Source organism: Balaenoptera borealis (assembly GCF_965194805.1).
Source record: "Balaenoptera borealis genome assembly, chromosome: 10".
In the NCBI taxonomy this organism is placed as follows: Eukaryota; Metazoa; Chordata; class Mammalia; order Artiodactyla; family Balaenopteridae; genus Balaenoptera; species Balaenoptera borealis.
The window spans coordinates 103,818,861-103,838,864 of NC_138874.1; the positions used below are offsets into that span (position 1 = coordinate 103,818,861).

Here is a 20,004-nt window from a genome sequence, read left to right on the forward strand (position 1 = left end):
TTAGTAATACATATAACATCTACAGTGCTTTGTACCATATAAGACAACATTGATATAGGTACTGATAGATGATTCATCTTGTAAACAGATGACATAAACTTATGGTATTGATAAATTGGGTACAGTACTGTAAAATGTATTTTCTCTTCTTTATGATTTTCTTAATGACATTTTCTTTTTACTCTATTGTAAGAATACAGTTTATAATATATATAACATACAAACTTTGTGTTTATTGACTGTTTATGTTATTGGTAAGGCTTCTGGTCAACAATAGGCTATTAGTAGTTAAGTTTGGGGGGGAGTCAAAATTTATACATGGATTTTTGACTGTGCAACGGGTTGGTGCCCCTAACCTCTGCATATTTTAATGGTCAATTGTACAAAAAAAAACCCACCACAGATAACACAAACATGTGGAGTCTAAACAACATGCTACTAAACAACCAATGGATCAATAAAGAAATCAAAGAGGAAATCAGAAAACACCTGCAGACAAATGAAAATGGAAACACAGTGGTCCAAATGGTCCAAAATCTATGGGATTCAGCAAAAGCACTTCTAAGAGGGAAGTTTATAGCGATACAAGCCTACCTCAAGAAACAATCTCAACCTAACCTTACACCTAAAGGAACTAGAAAAAGAAGAACAAACAAAACCTATAGTTAAAGTGAGAGAGTGGCATTGACATACATACACTACCAAATGTAAAATAGATAGCTAGTGGAAAGCAGCCGCATAGCACAGGGAGATCAGCTCGGTGCTTTGTGACCACCTAGAGGGGTGGGATAGGGAGGGTGGGAGGGAGACACAAGAGGGAGGGGATATGGGGATATATGTATACGTATAGCTGATTCACTTTGCTATACAGCAGAAACTAACACAACATTGTAAAGCAATTATACTCCAATAAAGATGTTAAAAGAAAAACAACCTATAGTTAACAGAAGTAAAGAAATAATAAAGATCAGAGCGTAAATAAGTAAAATAGAGGATAAAATAAACAATAGAAAAGGTCAATGAAGCTAAGATCTGGTTCTTTGAGAAGATAAACAAAATTGGTAAACTTGTAGCCAGATTCATCAAGAAAAAAAGAGGGTGCAAATAAATAAAATCAGACATGAAAGTGGAAAAGTTACAACTGACACCAGAAAAATTCAAAGGATCATAAGAGATTAGTATGAACAATTATACACTAATAAAATGGGCAACTTAGAAGAAATGGATAAATTCCTAGAAATGTACAATCTCTCAAGACTCAATCTGGAAGAGGTAGAAAATATGAACAGACTAATTACCAGTAATGAAATTGAATCAGTAATCAAAAAACTTTCAACAGTCAAAAGTCCAGGACCAGACAGCTATACAGGTGCATTTTATAAGACTTTAAAGAAGAGTTAATTATCCTTAGACTCTTCCAAAAAATTGAAGAGGAAGGAACACTTCCAAACTCTCTTCTGTAAGACCAGCATCTCCTTCATACCAAAACCAGACACACACGCACACACACACACACACACACACACACACACAGTTATTCGCTGTTTCAAATTAATCACTCATCAGTTTGTATTATTAATGTGAAATATTTTCTAAATTATCAGTAATTTCAATTTTTATTTTATTTTGATCCAGTAATTATTTTTAAATTGTTTCTTAATTTCAAAGACTTTAAATTGTTAATTAAAAAAATATCTTCATTGACTTGTTTTGTAAATCTGGATTTTTTAAATAGACTTTAATTTTATAGCAGTCGTAGGTTCACAGCAATATTGAACAGAAAGTACAGAAATATACCCCTACCCCATAGATGCATAGCTTCTCCCATTATGGGGGGGTTCTGTTTGAGACTTCCTTGTCTTCCCCTGTATTAGGTAATATCACCAAGGTGGCCAGATGGTTTTAGGTGATTCTTTGTGGACATGTTTTAATTACTTCTTTAAAATAAGATATAAACTATTGAATTTCTTTAAAAGTAATAAACTATTCAGATTTTTAATCTCATCCTAAGTCTCTTTTATTCTTTGGCTTTAAGAATTTTTTCTTTTTGTTTTATCAGTTTTACTATGATTGCTTAGTTATTATTATTATTTATTCATTTATCATGTTGAGCATTTCAGAAAGTTCAGCCAGTACTCTTCAAATGTTGCTTCTTCTCCATTCTCTCTGTCTTCTGCTTTTGGAGTCCAGTAACACCAGAACCTTTATGTCTTTTTCATATTTTTCCACTCTCTCCTGACCTATTTTTCAGTTTACTTTTCTTTTTCCACTGTGTATAATTTGCTGTTAATCTCATCCATTCAGTTCCTAATTTTGGTTACTGTATTTTCATTTTCTTGTTTTTATATTTTCCAGTTTTTCAGATTAAATTCTTATTCTTAATCTGTTATAGTTTCTAATTGCCTTTTATAGTTTCCAAAATTTAGACAAATTTTTAATCTTGCCTGTTACCTCCTCCAATATAATAGCTATTTTAAAGCCTTTGGCTTTTCCTAGATAATATCTAAATTCCCATGGCTCTATTTCCATCATCCTTTGTTTTTCCTGGTTCCTGTTCTTGTTTTCTTACCTATTTCCATGCTCAGTTATTTTTTTATTTTGTACTGATACCATATTTGCAAAATATATTTATAGAAAATTTGAGACCATGGATTAAATCTTAGGGGAATTTGATTCTGCTATGTGTCTGAGGGCACATAGCATTAATCATTTTCAGGGATAAGGATGGTTCAGAGTAGATCTGCAGTCTCTGGAAGGCCTTTTTATGACCTTAAACCTAAGATTACACTTTGGGACTAAGCTCATGAACCTTTGATGGCCCTGGAGTCCAATCCTTTTCCTGTGAAATGCTGTTCCTATTCATAATTGGTGAAAAAGGGATCCCCAAAATGATTCTACGTCCTGGGAGTCCATTCTTCTGTGCATCCTGACCTGGTAGTTTTTCACTCTTTGCTCTCCAATACTTAAGCATTAAAAAAATAAAACCTACTGTTTTTAGTAGTCTTCAACTACCTAGTTACTTCTGTTTATTATTATCGGACTTTGAAATCCATAAACAGCCTTACAATTCTAGAACCTGTATCTCCTCAGGTTCTATTTCAGTATTTACCATACCTTCATGTCTGAATTTTTATTGTTTATTTAGGATACATTGTCTGAGAAGTGTGGTGTCAATATTAATACTCTTATAGTACTTAATATCATATTTTTGTTTATATTATATGGTATTATTTTTATGGGTTTCTTTAGAGGAAGAACAAAGCAAAAGCAAGGGTGTTTTACCTTATGTATGACTTTCATAATTTTTCATAAAAACACAAATTTATTTATCAGATTCTCAGCTGTTTTAAATAATCTGTTATGATATTTCAAAATTATAGCAACTAGATGTCCCTCTTTTTAGCTTCTGAGTAGAAAAATTATATCTTATGATAAAATATGTATATATATTTAAATATTTAAATCAATAGGGACAAAATGAAATGCTATATTTTAACATGTAGAAATGTAGAATTATTTTATATTCTGTTTTTTAGAAAGTGATACTTATCATGTAATGTGATCATTCACATAAATGGTAACCATTATTTAGGTGATATATAATGATAATACTTACCCTTTCAAAGTCCCTAATGAATATTTCAGCCTAAATCTGTTTTATAAAAAGGTCTGGCTGTTTGCTTAGTGGGAATAGGATGATTATCTCTTTGCTTAGACACAGAAATACTTTGAAGTTATGTTTTTAATTAAGCCATGCAGAAGACTTCTGAGGCTTTTAATGTTTGTATCTAATATTTATAGAGAAAGATGCTGAATTTTAAAAACATTACTTAGCTTACATATCAGAATTATTTTTAATGTAATTTATATAGTACAATATTAATTTGTTTAAAGAATTGTTATTTATATCTATACTTTTCCCTTCATATTCTCTTTACCTCTTATAATCTGAGTTTGAATTTGATCAAATACTTTAACTTCTCAAATTATTTATGATATGAATTAGATTAGTACATATTCATATCTCAAATAATTGTATTGAAATATAATAAAAACTTTATGTATAACAAAAATATTATTGTGGACAAATCCTAAGGTGACTATTACTGATCTCTGCCTTCTGGTATTCACACATTATTGTATAATCCCCTTTCATTGAGTCTGGGCAGGACATGTGACTTGCTTCTAAACTAGAAAATTTAGCAAAGGTGATGGGATATCACTTCTATAGTTATGTTTAGTGTTTTGTGTGTGTGTATGGTGTGAGGATTGGGTCTAATCTTATATTTTTCCAAATGGTCATCCAGTTGTCTCAATACCATTTAAGACGATGAATGTCTTTACTCCAGTCATTCAGAACCCTATGCTTATGTTATACTAGATTTTTAGTTTCTGGAATTTCTGGAATTTTGTTTCTGGAATTTCTCTTCTGTACCATTTATCTTTCTATTTATGTACTAATGCCATACTGTTTTAATTTTATAGATGTTGAGTATATTTTAATGTCTTTTCAGTCTAGCTCCCCTCAAAGCTCTTCCTTTTCATTGCTGTTTCTAGCTATTCTTGTATGTTTATTTCTGTGTGTGAACATTAAGATCAACTTTTCTAGCTCCTTTAAAGCTCATTAGAATTTTTATTAGATCAAATTAACCATTATCTTTGAAATTAACTGACAACCTGATGATGTTGAGATAGCCTAATGAAAAATGAGGAATATCTTTCAGTTTATTTATATCTACTTTTGTGTTTTTCAGGCTGAATTTTATGCCTAAAATTTCATTATGTTTCCTTTGCAACTATTTATTTCCTCAGTTGTTTGTAAGCACTGGTGATTCTTTAAATAATACCTGAAATTAAAATACCAGAAATTGGTGTTTAAACTCAACTCATAATTATATATTTTGAAAATACTTTTGATACATTCAAAATTCTTTCAATAATTATTAATATAAAACCTTTTAGACAATGTATGTTTCTAATTTGCTTTCTTGAGTTTGAAAATATAAAAGAGAATGTCGTTTTTATATTGGACACCTTCAAGGACTCTATAAAGCCTCTGAGTTTAATTCTTAACAAGGTGGTGTTTATTCCTTATTTGTGTCAAAATTCTGAGCTTGAGTTATGAAAGCCAGCAGAAGTTACTTTCGAAACAAGAGCATATAATTTCATCCTTATGAGAAAATTTGTGTTTTGGAGAAAATATAATTTTAAGTATTCCTTTTAAAAATTATATTATGTTAAAAAAATTATATTATGTTGGAGGTAAACATGTTACAATAATTTCCAGTCCAATATGTTATTATATAATTTGAATAAACTAATTATTAATAACAAAAATGAAAGCTTCATGTCTTCCGTATTGGAAAATAGGTTTGTATTGGAGCTCTTAAAGTCAACTCATAGATAAATTAAAAAGTACATGAAATCCCTTGTCATTTGTCAAAGTTATTCATCTTAGATTGCTATGTGAACTTGAAAGCCATCTATTTAGGCAGTAAGATATACAGGGAATACCATGCATAACACTGCAGGGAATATTATGTTGAATATTTTCCTATTCTAAAAATAGTATTGTGATACCCATTTGCAACAAGTCAAGTTAACTTTTTGTGAGAGAAAAAGGAATTATAACGGTATTGTAAATCAGTTCTTTATGTGTATACTTGGTACAAAGTGATAGGATTTAAGTAGGTGAGTCTAAAGGAAGGGACAATAGTATAGGAATAGTATAGATTCTGAAGTGCTTAACCTAGCAGTAATGAGTATGATCATTTTTGAAAGCTAGAAAACTACTATATAACACACATTTTAAAAGTAACTTTTGGAGAAGTCACAGAAAACCTAAGTTTACCCCTAAGTTCCTTTCTTCCAGAGGATAAAGTCAGTGGTATAAAGGGCTATATATTTCTACTTTAATTTTGTAGTTACTGTAGAAAAGTATTTACTCTTCAACTCATTTTTTTTATGGATGCAAAAAATTATCAAGCACATGACTGAAAATTGCATTCAGAATGTAACTGATTATTTACTTTATTATCTCAACTGTTCGACCCTTCGTTAATTAATATATGTATGTATTAAAATTATCCCACAGTTCTAAGTAACTACTAAAACTAAAGACATTTTTGGAAGAATTTTCTCACCTTTTAAAATTCTGCATATAATTTAAATATTGAGTCACTTTATACAACTACCCTTGTGTACATTTTATAATAATTAAATTTGGATGGCATTCCAAGAAGTAGCATTATGCAAAGCCAAGCTATATCTCTGTTAGTCACTAATTGTCATTTTAATTGAATTGTAGAAATAGGGATTGAAAAAGTATGGACTTCAGAAATTTTCAAAATACTTATGATTTTCTCCCACTGCTATAGTTAACCATAATTTTAAATAATTTAACTTAGAATTCATGAGTTTGAATGCTCATGTGTTCTTTCATTTTGTTATAATCTGCTTACATGAATTTAGAGTTTGAACTCCTGAATTTAGGACTGGATGATTTAGAGAAAACTTTCCTCCATTACACAATTGAGGAGGTCTTTTTAAAATACAGATTCATTGGTTTAGAAACTGGGGAAAAATATATTAATTTCAAAGAATACCAGAAGTAAGAAAAAGATGTGATTTATGAATTCCCACAACTTTTTCCCCCTGCCTAAAAATGTCTTTAAATCTTTATCCAGACTTGAAAATTCTTCCTCATATTGTTAAGGGAGAATACATATCCCCCAAGCTTTTATCCCATCCCCTATATTCCTCTTGTGTATGTTTGTCTTTTCCACTTATTTCTTCTCTCACGCATTCCCGTATATAGGCTTTCTACATTAATTCTTTTGAAGATTTGTTTTTAAAACTTCAATTAATAGTAGTTTTTAAGATGTTTTAATGTGGAGTTTAATTACTTTTTTGCTGGAAGGAAAAACATGAGGCTTTTGAATTTTGTTGCTTAATAGTAAATGAGTTTTTTGTATTTCTACAGATGTGACTCTGAAAATCGCTATGTTGGTAATCCACTTAGAGGAACATGTTATTGTAAGTATTTGTATTTTTTATTTTAAATAGTTGGTTTGTTTTATTAGTTTCAGGTGATTTTGCAGGTAATAAAATTCATATTGAATAACTGATGTTGTCATTAATATGTTACCATTTCTATTTTTAAATCTTTTAACTCCATGTATATTGCTAAGAAAGTCAATGTCTTCTTGCTATATTCTCTAATTATATTTGGTGCATTTTTTTCTACTCTGAAGAGTAAAACAGCAATAGATCTTATTCTGAACATGCAACAAAATATAGAACTTGAGTAAACTCAGCTGGATTTTGATGTAATCTTTTTCATTATGATTAAATTTTGAACAGATAGAATTTTGTGATAGATTTTTCCGGGAGGCAATTTTGGTTATTACTAAAAAGCTGCACTGATTTTGTACTGAAAGATCCTTTTATTGGGTAATGATCATATGGCAGATGTATGTTTAACTTTCAAGAAACAAGCAAACTATTTCCAAAATGGTTGTATTATTTTACATTTCCACTAGCAGTGTATGAGATTTTCAGTTCTTCAGAATCTCTCGGTAAAAAAACCTTTTGTAGGTTTCATCATATCTTTTTTTACGTAGACAATAATGTGTTCTGCAAATAATGGAATTTAATTACTTCATTTTCTCGCTGGATGCCTTTTTTTTTTGGTCTTATTGCATTGGTACCTCTGGTATCATGTAAAAAGATATGATAAGCATGCAATTATTTTTGACTTGTTCCTGATCTTAGAGGGAAAGCACACAGTCTTTCACCATTAAGTATGTTGTAAGCTTTTCATATATGCCTTTATTAAGTTGAGGAAATTCCCTTCTATTCCTACTCTGCTGAGTATTTTTATCAAGAATGGATGATTTTTATGTCATACATTTTTTCTACCTCAATTGAGATGACCATAAGGTGTTTCTATTTTACTTTGTTAGTATAGTCATTTTAGTTTCAAAAATTAATGGGTGGTATAACATTATATGGATAGATCACTGTTTTTTGGTCCATTTACCAGTTGATGGACATTGGGATTATTTCTAGGCTTTGGCTATTAGAAAAATGCTGACATTTAGATAGTCTATATATTTTCATTTTTGGGGGGTAGATTCCTAGGAGTGGAATTGGGAGGTTAGATGATATGCTTATGGTCAAGAAACTGTCAAATGATTTTATAGCATGGATATACTGTTTTACATTCCCACTAGCAATTTATATATGTTTCAGTTTTTCTACATTCTCATCAACACTTTATAATGTCTATCTTTTTGATTATAGCCATTCTAGAGTATTAGTAGTATCTTGTGGTTTAAATTTGCATTTCTATTATGACTAATAACTCTGAGTTCAATTTCATGTGTCCATGTCTTGAACATGTTTTGTTAGATATGTAAAATACTAATTTCCTAATACTTTTGTTGCTATTTCAAATAGTATCTTTTAAAACTACATTTTCTATTTGTTTGATACGGTAAAATGAACTTCATTTTAGTATACTGATCTGACATTCATAAAGGTCAGTGAACTCTGTTCTTAATTCTAATGGTTTATAAATGTTTGATTTTTAAATGCAGTTAGTTATATTACATGCAAATAACTTTTATTCCTCACTTTTCCAATTTTTTATCCCATTACTGGGATGGTTGGGATCTCTCTTTCAGTGCTGAGTCAAAGTGATGGTAGTAGACATTACCATCAAGTTGAGAGTTTGCTATAATTTATAGAATATTCCCTGTATCAAGTTAAGAAAATTCCTGTCTATATTAGTGTGCTGCAAGATTTCATCATGAGTGACTTTTTCCTTTACCTTGTTATATGTGAAGCTGAATTAATAGATTTTCATTAATTAGACATCTTTTCATTCTGGGGTAAACCGAACATACTTATGGTATATTATTATTGGGGATACTGCTAAATATTATTTGTTTACATTTTATTTAGGATTATTGTCAGTATAAATGAATGCAGACTATATTTTTACAGTATTTTTTCTGATGAATTCACCTTTGAGTTGTTTATCTTTTCTAACTTCATATTGTGTAACTATGGTAATAACTTTTAAAGTTGAATTTGACAAGATTGCTGTTTTATTCTTTTATTTTTTTAACATCTTTATTGGAGTATAATTGCTTTACAATGGTGTGTTAGTTTCTGCTTTATAATAAAGTGAATCAATTATACATATACATATATCCCCATATCTCCTACCTCTTGCGTCTCCCTCCCACCCTCCCTATCCCACCCCTCTAGGTGGTCACAAATCACCGAGCTGATCTCCCTGTGCTATGTGGCTGCTTCCCACTAGCTATCTATTTTACATTTGGTAGTGTATATATTTTAAAACACGAATAGTTAAAAAATATCAAGGGAACTTCAAAGGTTAGCTAAATTCAACTGAGATCTCTGAGTCTCGTGCTTCTTTATTGGTAGTTTTTTGTTGTTGTTGTTCCTCTTTCCCCCCCCCCATATTATAGCATTAGCTTTGGGTTTATTCATCCTTTCCACTGATTTTGTTTTCTAGTTCATCAATTTTAGGTTTTGTCTTTAGTAATGTCCTTCTCTTTTATAGTTTATAATTGTTGTTTTGCCTACATTTGATATGTTTTCTTATTAATATTATTTTCTACATAGTTTATGGTTCAATTTTTATCTTCTTTTTGTATTTTATGTAAGAATTTTCTTAATTTCAATTAAGTAAATCTTACTAAAATCATCTTTTAATTATGTTTTCTAATTTTCTTGAGAATGTGGCATAAAAAGATCCCAAAACTTACTAAGGTATTTTTGTAGCCTATGGGACATTTGACAGTGTTTGGAGGCATTTTTATGTATCACAAGTAGGTGTGGTGTGTGGGTCCTATGGACTTCCAGTGGGTAGAGGGTGTTACATATTCTACAATGCACATGAGAGCTCCTTAGAACAAAGAATTATCGGACCCAAAATTTCAACATTGTGGGGGCTGAGAAATCCTGAATTAGAGGTTTAATCAGATCCAGATATGATTTTGGAGGAAACACTATTTCACAGGTGGGTTTGTGTTCTTCATGTAGCAGAAGCAAATAATGCCTGCGAGTCTCTCTTTTTATGTTCTTAGCAGACACTGATGCTCAATGTTAGATTGTAGTTGATTAAGGGTTGTAAGCTGGTATTCTAACTCCTTTATTTCTTGATTGAAAAACTTCTGTAAAAACAAATTTCCTCATGTGAGGTATTTGCTTTTTTATTGGTACAGTCATATAGGAAAGGCATGATAAATGCTCTAATTTTTTATTTTTTAATTAGTGGTTTTCAAAATAAAGAACTGTTTGCTTAATATCTTTCCAAGGTGACAAGTAGGTTTGTTGTTTTTGTGTTGTAAACTTATGGACACAAACATATTTAATATGTTTCAATCCACTTGCAATTATTTTCCTTACTGATGTTTATATTATCTATTTTCTATGTCTTTTAATTGATCCTTGTTGTCTATATTTTCCACATTCATTTTGTTTTACTTCTCTCAAACATCCTGGATTTTATGGAGACGTATTTTTGTCTGATTTCTTAAAATTAGATATTCTTAATTGATTCTTCTTGAATCTTTAGTGTTTCTTGTGTCCCAAAGGAGTAACTAGTTACAATTATGGACACAAGTAAATTACATTCCATTTTTTTAGGAATAATAAATACACTAATATTTAAGCCTTTTATATTTGAGACTAAGCTGATTTTTCTTTAGATCAGTGCTATCCAAAATAAATATAATGTAAGTCACATGTGTAATTAAAATTTTTCACTAGCTACATCACAAAAATTAAACAGGTGAAATCATTTTTAATAGTATATTCTATTTAATTCAGCATACCTAAAATGTCATTTTAATATGTCACAGTATAAAAAATCATCAATGACCTATCTTTTTTTTTTTTAGTTTTTCTTCTAACTGTTTGAAATACAATTTGTATGCTATACTAATGGCAGCCCCAATTCAAATCAGTCACATTTAAGTTACTCAGTAGGCACATGTGAATAGTGGCTACCATATTGGACAGCTCACCTATTATATAGGACTCTCACCCTCTTTTTTTTTTTTTTTTAAAACATCTTTATTGGAGTATAATTGCTTTACAATGGTGTGTTAGTTTCTGCTTTATAACAAAGTCAATCAGTTATACATATACATATGTTCCCATATCTCTTCCCTCTTGCATCTCCCTCCCTCCCACCCTCTCACCCTCTTTTAAAAATGTTAAAAGGATAGTCATGAAGCACTAGATGGCAGTCTTGTCATTTGTTATGAGACCTTTAAAGTTTAATAACATTTAAAAGAAATGGTGTTAAAAAAAAAAAAAAAAGAAAAGGTCAGTAGTTCTTGTAATAGTGTTAATGGAAACTATTCTGATTTTAAAGATTGGAGTGAAATTTAAAATGCAGGTCCACACTATAACTTGAAGCAATTGAGTGCAATGTGGTGTTAATTTAATTGAAAGTAATACTTCAGCAGTTATATCCTATAGACAGTCTTAGTAGTTTTTTAAACTTCAATTTAAAACCCCAAACCAAATGTATTAGATAGTTATCATGCATCACATGGAATAAAAAGAGTTTCTAGCAATGATATCAAATTTGATTGACCCTTGTAAACATTGAAGTACTCAATTTATCTTGGCAAATATGAAAAGTAGTAGCCACAAAGTAGTATAGTTTCTTTTATTCTTAAATGCTTTTTAAAAAATTATAACAACAATTATAATGAAGAAAACCTTAAACACAAGATGAAAGACTTGACTATGAAAATGTTATATAGAGGGTATATTTCAATGAGTAGAATCAGAGTACGGAAAGTCACTTACTGAAATCATCTACTTTTTGCTCCTACTATGTGTAATGTCCACACTGTCAATTGTATTTCAGTATATTTCCAAGTAATCTAACATATTTGGGTTTTTTTCTCCTGTTACTCTGAAAAATTACTCTTTTACTTGATTTTCTCCTATTGCTCTGTAGAGTTCAGTGTGCAATTTTGTGATGAAAATAATACACTGCCTCTTTTAAGAGTAAGAAATTTAATTACTACTTTTTTATTCAGTGTTCACCTCTACCACTCATCACATCTTACCTTAGATTATATTACTAAAAATCAAAATACTTATCTATTCATCTCACTGTAAGCCCTTTAATTATTATTGATTTATTAATGTTTGTCTTGGACTGAAAGACATTATTTATAAGCATATTATTTATTGAATTTGATTTTTTTCTTTTGTTTGATAAAAGAGAGATAATATTTCTAGTAAGTGTTATTATAGCTGTAAATTAAAATAACAAGTATCAGTCTCAGTTTTATTACTTAAAATGCTGTGTCATATAAAACAGTGAAAGCAATTAAAACCTGAATTAACCTTATATTTAGTTTAACTATTCTAAAAGGTTCTCCCCTTTTAAATGAAATATACTGTACTTTAATGGTTTATGTGACTTTTTAACTAATAAGTATAAATAGCAATTTAAATAGGGTCTGGCTGGTCCATCTGCAGATAGAGCAGAAGTGACCTTGATCAACACAGAAAGTCTAAATTCTTACATTTCACAAATTGAAGACACGATGGTTTGAAGATTATCTGACAAAACATAAATGAATCACATGGTTGACATTTTAATCTTATTCTTTGATTCATGTGTTCTTATTAAATTTTATGAAGCTTATATGCTAGTGTTTTAAAATGTTTATTTCAGAATTAAATATTTTAGCATATTACAAAATGAAGGACAATACAGCACAATTATGAAAAAGTTAAAAATAACTGAGAGAGGGACTTCCCTGGTGGTCCAGTGGTTAAGACTCTGCACTTCCACTGCAGGGGGCACAGGTTCAATCCCTGGTCTGGGAACTAAGCCAAAAAAAAAAATAGCTGAGAGAAAAAAAATTGCTACTAAATTAATCTAGAAGAGAGAGATGAAAATTTATCTGACTGTATACTTATAATAAAAGTGTTATATTATTCTGGTTATGTAAATAACATAAACACACTGTAAAAATAATTAAATAAAGCAAAAGAAAGTTTAATGAGGAAAACAAAAATGTCTGCAAACCTCCCACCAGGGCTCCCGAGTGGAGCTGTGCTGTCTGTGCCCTCTGCAAAGGTGCCCAGCTGCGAGGCCGAGTGGCACCTCATCTCCTGAACTTCCTCTTCTCGCTTTATCTGTCTTGAGCAAGGGTTGATAGCTCCTTATTTGTATGAAGATGTTGAATGTGCTTTTCTTTTTTTTTTTTTTTTTTTGACTTGTGAATTTGTTTTTATTTTTATTGGGCTATAGGGGATGCGTTGGGAAATATCTCTGCAAGTTATGCCCTACTAGGGAAATGTCCATTCTAACTTCCCTGGGGTAGCTTTCGGAGCTTTTTCTTTTTCTTGGAGCTGCTGCTCTTGCTGGCAGCAGCCTCTTCAGGTCCACTGCTGAGTGGCTCCTCCTTGGAAGAGAATTTCCTCTTTTTCTTGGGAAATGCTGAATGCATGTCTTTCTAAATAAATTATGTCCTGAGAACGATTTTACATAAAAGAGGTAATAGCATATATAATATTCCTATTGTGAACAACTTTTTTCCACAGATATATAGCTCATTATTTCATTTATTAAATAAGACTGGAAAACCACCTGATTTTAAAATAATGATAATACTAGTTAAACTTTATTGAGCACTTACTGTGCCAGGCTATTTTAAGCTTTTTACATTTATTAGCTTGTTTAATCCTCAAATGAGAAGGGTATGGTTATTTTTTTTTTCATCTTTATTGGAGTATAATTGCTTTACAATGTTGTGTTAGTTTCTGCTGTACAACAAAGTGAATCAGCTATATGTATACATATATCCCAGTATACCCTCCCTCTTGAGCCTCCCTCCCACCCTCCCTATCCCACCCCTCTAGGTAGTCACAAAGCACTGAGCTGATCTCCCTGTGCTGTGTGGCTGCTTCCCACTAGCCATCCATTTTACATTCGGTAGCGTATATATGTCAATGCTACTCTCTCACTTCGTCCCAGCTTCCCTTCCCCCCAGTCTGCCTGCATCCTCAAGTCCGTTCTCTATGTCTGTGTCTTTATTCCTACCCTGCCACTAGGTTCATCAGTACCGTTTTTTAGATTCCATATATATGCGTTAGCATACGGTATTTGTTTTTCTCTTCCTGACTTATTTCACTCTCTATGACAGACTCCAGGTCCATCCACCTCATTTCAGATAACTCAATTTCATTCCTTTTTATGGCTGAGTAATATTCCATTGTATATATGTGCCACATCTTCTTTATCCATTCATCTGTCAATGGACACTTAGGTTGCTTCCATGTCCTGGCTATTGTAAATAGTGCTGCAATGAACATTGTGGTACATGACTCTTTTTGAATTATGGTTTTCTCAGGGTACTTGCCCAGTAGTGGGATTGCCGGGTCATATGGTAGTTCTATTTTTAGTTTTTTAAGGTATGCTTATTATTGCCATTTTTTAATTTGAGGGAAAAGAGGCAGAGAAAGTTTAATTCATTTGTATAAGATCACACGGCTAGGAAATGTCAAAGCCAGTTTCAATCCAGGCAGCGTGGGTCTATACCCACCTCTGGATCTATACCACTCACTCTCAACCACAGGTAATAAAACTAGAGCAACAAAAATTCGCAGTATATTTAACCTAAGAGTTGTTTTTATATGAATAAAGTAAAAACATCATGTTAAAAGAAATGAAAACAGGGCCTAAATAATTAAAAATTTAAACTATTTTCTCAAATGAAGTCTTCATATGAAAATATGCTTACCAAAATTGATATATAAATTTTATGCAGTTCTAATTAGAATTCATTCAGTTCAATATTTTGAAGGGTATGCATAGAATAAATTATCTTAAAGTTTATTTTATATGCTGCACTTTTAGAATATTCAGTAAAATTGTGAAAAGGAAAATTAGTGAGAAACTCCCACCTGACAGATATTCAGACATAGGGTAACTCTAACTGTACTGGTTCCTATTCTGGTACAGGAATCAATTGACAAAATAGAGGTCAGGATTAGATTCTTGAACATTTGGGAATTTATATGGCAGTCATTTTATTTTTATAAAAGTTCTTAATGACTTAATCTGCTTGTTCTAAAATATCCCAGACTTTACCTTAGATTGTGGCTTTTGTATTTACTATTTTTCTGCCTCAAATACTCCATCTCTAACTAATAGTCAACTCTTACCTAAAATAGACTCCTTTAGGTATTACAGTAACTTTTTTTTTCCATCCTAATACACTGAAATGAAATTATCTCACTTGTTTATTTGTTTACTTGAATGTGGGTTTTCTTTACTCATTAGAAAGAAAATCTGTGAACCCAAGACCTTCTGTTGTTGGAACCTATACTTAGAAAGGCCTGTGGCTCCTAGGAAGGCTTTCAGGAGATATATACTGGAGTACACATGTAAATTACTAACAAATGAATGAATACACATGTATTGTGGCTGTATGGGCAAGTATTTTTATTGATAGGGTGTTTGACCAAAAATGTTTGGAGATCATGTTATACGTTATCAAGTAAAAGTCGCTTTACATTATTTTTTAATTTATTTACATAAAGTAATACAGCTTTAAGCACCAGCCATTGATTTAAATACAAATGAGTTTCAATCTTTGTTTTTCTACTTAGCCTGTGGAATATTTGCTACAAATAAAATTTAAGCAGTTTTCCATATGTCATTGCAGAATAATGGAAAGTTTAGCTACTTGGAGATACTATGAAGCAAAGGAAGGTGGCTTCTGAAGAGATCATGGTATATTATATGAAAACCCGTAAATTAGAATCATTGACATAGAGGCATTGGTGGTCATGGTCCATCCTCTTTTATTCATTGATGAAAAAAGTAAGACTCCATGGGTTGAAGTGTTTATCCTAGGCCACACAATGAGTCATTCAGAGTGTGGTTAATAACAAAGGTTCTGTGCTCTTTCTGTGATATTATATCTAGCAAGTGTTCAACTTGCAAAATTCCTGCAACAGATTTTGCCTTTGCAATTATTCTAAATGTTTCAAGTTCAATAGAAATTCTTAATTAATAATTGTAAGCATGGATAGTACTGTTCAGCAAGCAAGGAAATATTGTATTTATTGAATATTTATTATGTGTGAAACAATTTAATATTATTTCATTTAATATGCACAAGGATGACATATTTTTTCTCCTTAATTTTTACTTACTTAAGAGCTATACTGTTAGTGCTTGGAGAGACTGTCAGTTATTGGAATTGACTCACTTTTGTTTATTCACTCAACATATGTTTATTGACTAACTACTTTGTTGGACTCTGGGGATATTACAGAGAACAAAATGTGTTCTGCTCCATTGAAGCTTATAAGGTTGTAGGGAAGATAGATATTAAACTTGTTATATAGTTACCTAGATATGATTGTCATAAGAACTCTGAATGAGAATTATAGATGCTTTGGGAATATATTACAAGAGATTACAAGAGAGCTTGACCTAATTTGTGGAGCCGGGAGTAGAAGTGGGTGAAGCAAGAGAATAATGGAGCTTTGATGTGAAAGATGACTTGGTAGCGTAGTGGTGATGGTGTGAGTATGGGAAGGAGTAGAATCAGCAGGGGCAGCTTGCACAAAGGTCAGTGGCTGGAAAGAACATGGCATATGATATACTAATACTTTAACACACACAACTAGGTGAAGGGGGTTAGGGGATGAGGTGTGTGAGATATGAAGGGTCAAATCATGTAGCGCTTTATAGGACATGTAAGGACTTAAGAAAAATCTTACGAAAAATGAGAAGCCATTGAAGGATGTTAAGAGGAGAGTAAAATGTTAAATTTTAATTTTAAAATAATCAGGCTGCTTGCAGTATGTCAAACAGCTTGGTGAGGGCAATAGAGCATGAAAGGATCATTTTAGTTCATTTTCTGAGGCATTGTTCCTGCAGCTACATTTTAAATATGACTGTGATACATTTAGACTGTGAGTATACTTGAACTTATATTAACATAAGTTTTATCATTTAATAAACAATTGTCTAAGTTGGCAAATGCATGTACTTATACATATGCCATTGTTTAAAACATATTTGAATTCTTGATGTTGTTGTCAAAGTCTATATGCATCCTTTTCACACCCCTCAGGATGGCTGACTACATGATCATGAACTCATATATTTATGAACAAATATAAAACTCTATATAAATACGCATATGAGAATCTGACTTTTGAAATCTTTTAGAATTAATTCAGAGCCAACATAGTGAATAATGAAAGTGAAATAATATTTATTGAATGCCTTTATTTTGTGAGACAGTCAAGCCAAATACATACTAACACAATTATGTTTAACCCACAGAGCAATCCTATGAGGTAGGCAGTTTTATCCTCATTGTACCATTGAATCTCACTGAGGTTAGTTAACCTGCATATGATAACCCAGTTGGTAAATGGGAGATTACAGTTGAGTTCTCCTTAAATACTGTGCATAATGCTAAATTAAAAGTAAAATACAATATTCACTGGTAAAAAAGCAAATCATTAGGCCTTAGTTCCTTTCTCAAAATATTCAAATTAAGAATTTCTGAAATTTGTATGAACAGTGCATTGACAGCATACACAAGTCAAGGTTGATTTCACTTGTGATTCTGGCATGTTTGCCTTCTTAGACCTCAGATATATAGATAGTTCCAATATGTTTGATGGTTTTTATCACTGGTTACTATTTTCTTAAAAATACATTATTTTATATAGCTTTTGTTAAAAGAGTAAAACAAATATTCACCATTTGCTCTTCATCACCCCCATATGTAATGTACTCAGAAACTTTCTTCATAGTTCAAGTTCTCTTTCAAAATGTCTTTTTCTATGTATAAATTTTTAGTCATCACTTCACAATTAATCATTAGTTTGCTGGAATATCTGACCTTTTAAAACATTTTGTGCATGTTAAAATCTTTTCTCTTGATGTTTTATTTGCTTAAACTCCTTTTAACATGCTGTCTGTGTCTTACTCATGAGCTTGATTTTGTATATAATTTGTTATTAATTTTTTGTGGTAAATAGCAGCCACTTTTTTTTTTTTTGCTCCAGGACTGCTAGTCAAGTATTGGCTGAACTACCTAAAAAAGTCTGCTGTTGCATATTGGAACTTCACCCTCGGTTTGCTCTAGCCAGAGAAGACTAGGCAGAGAGACTAATTATTTTACATGTTTTTATTTGTCTATACCTAAGAAATAAGTGAATTAGGAATTAGATATGCCATTTCTGGAAAGATATACAACCATATAAATCTAATTTCTTAACATGTAAGTGTAAGTCATGTGAAAAACACAGTAAAGATCAAGGATCAAAAGAAAAAAGTTCTCTGAACACTTCTTTTAACAAATTTCCCCCTTTTTGGCCCCAGTTATGGAAGTAATGTGTGTTTCATTCTAGAAAAGAAATAGACAAAAAGGCAAATTAAAAATCACTGAAATCCTTCTATCCAGAGAAAATTATTGGTAACATTGTATCAGATACTTTCCCAGTCTTTTATCTATGTAATGACACTGTGGTAGGCTGAATAATGGCCTCCCCCTCCAAAGAAGTCCACATCCTAATTCCTGAAACTTGTGAATATATTACCGTAAATGGTAAAAGGGGATTTGCAGATATGATTCAATTAAAGATTTTGAGATGAGATTTTCCTGGATTATTCTGGTGGACCCAGTGTGATTACATGTGTTCTTCTGAAAGGGTACAGAGGGAGATTTGACTACAGTAGTGGGAACTGTGATGATGGAAGGAAGAGGTTGGAAAGAGAGGAGGGAAGGGGTCATGAGCTAAAGAATGAGAGGTCTTCAGAAGCTGGAAGAGGCAGGAAGTGGATTCTTTTTGAATATCCTCCAGAAGGAACCACCCCTAACACTCTGGTTTTACCCTGTAAGACTCATTTGGACTTCAGACTTACAGAACTATAAGAGAATAAATTCATGTTGCTTTAAGCCACTAAGTTTCTGGTAATTTGTAACAGCAGCAATAAGAAGCTAATATACACTTTTAGTGTATTTATTTCTTTTCCAAACATGGCATGACAAAGGAAATATTTCTCAGAATTATTTTTCTTTAATTTGTCCTTAATATCTTTAGGTGTGTCATCTGTTCTCTTGTAACTACCAGCATATCAAACCTTTAAATTAATTTTATTCATTGTTTTTTCCGTATTGGCAGTTTTAAAATCAAATAAAAATTATCTTATTTTTGACATGAAATCTACCCTCAACAAATTTTTATTCACCTTGCATAATTGCGACTTTATGTCTGTTGATTATCAACTCCTATTTTTCCCCTCCTCTCAGCCCATGGCAACCATCTTGCTACTCTCTAATTTTATGGGCTTGATTATTTTAGATACCTCATATAAGTAGAATTATGCAGTATTTGTCCTTCTGTGACTGTTTTATTTCACTTAGCTCCAGCAATATCATTCTGGGTGTTTATCCAAAAGAGTTGAAATCAGGATCTTGAAGAGATAATAGCATTACAGTGTTCATTGCCACACTGTTTAATAGAGTCAAGATGTAGAAATAGCTTAAATGTTCACTGACGGTTGAATGGAAATACTGTAATATATGACATGAATGAAACTTGAGGACATACAGGCAGCTTTTTTAAAAGTTCTTTTAAAATTTTCCATGTGAAATAATTTCAGATTTACAAAAAATGTGCACATTTTTTTTTATGACTTTCACCCTTGGAAAGTGTTGGACAGTTATTTTATAGAATATCCCTCAATTTGGTTTTGTCTGATGTTTTTTCATGATGAAATTCAGGTTATGCATTTTTAGTAAGGATACCACAAAAGTAATGTGTGTTTTTCTCAGTACATCCTGTCGGGAAGCATATGATATCAATTTGTTCCATTATTGGTGGTGTTGTTTTTGGTCATTTGTTAATGCACAATGTCTACCAGTTTTTCCACTCTAAAGTTACTGTTTTTAT

General features: G+C 31.5%; 1 protein-coding gene across 6 annotated transcripts in view; it reads left to right on the forward strand.

The window, feature by feature from the left end:
- ATRNL1 (attractin like 1) overlaps positions 1–20,004 on the forward strand; it is a 705,133-nt gene that overhangs the window by 217,027 nt on the left and 468,102 nt on the right. For all 6 annotated transcript variants that reach the window (XR_014249113.1, XM_082407780.1, XM_082407777.1 and 3 more), the window contains one exon: positions 6,983–7,035. Coding sequence is in view for 5 of the 6 variants with exons in the window: in XM_082407780.1 (XP_082263906.1) it covers positions 6,983–7,035 (53 nt within the window). In the remaining variant the exon portion in view is untranslated. The remainder of the gene's footprint in view (positions 1–6,982; positions 7,036–20,004) is intronic.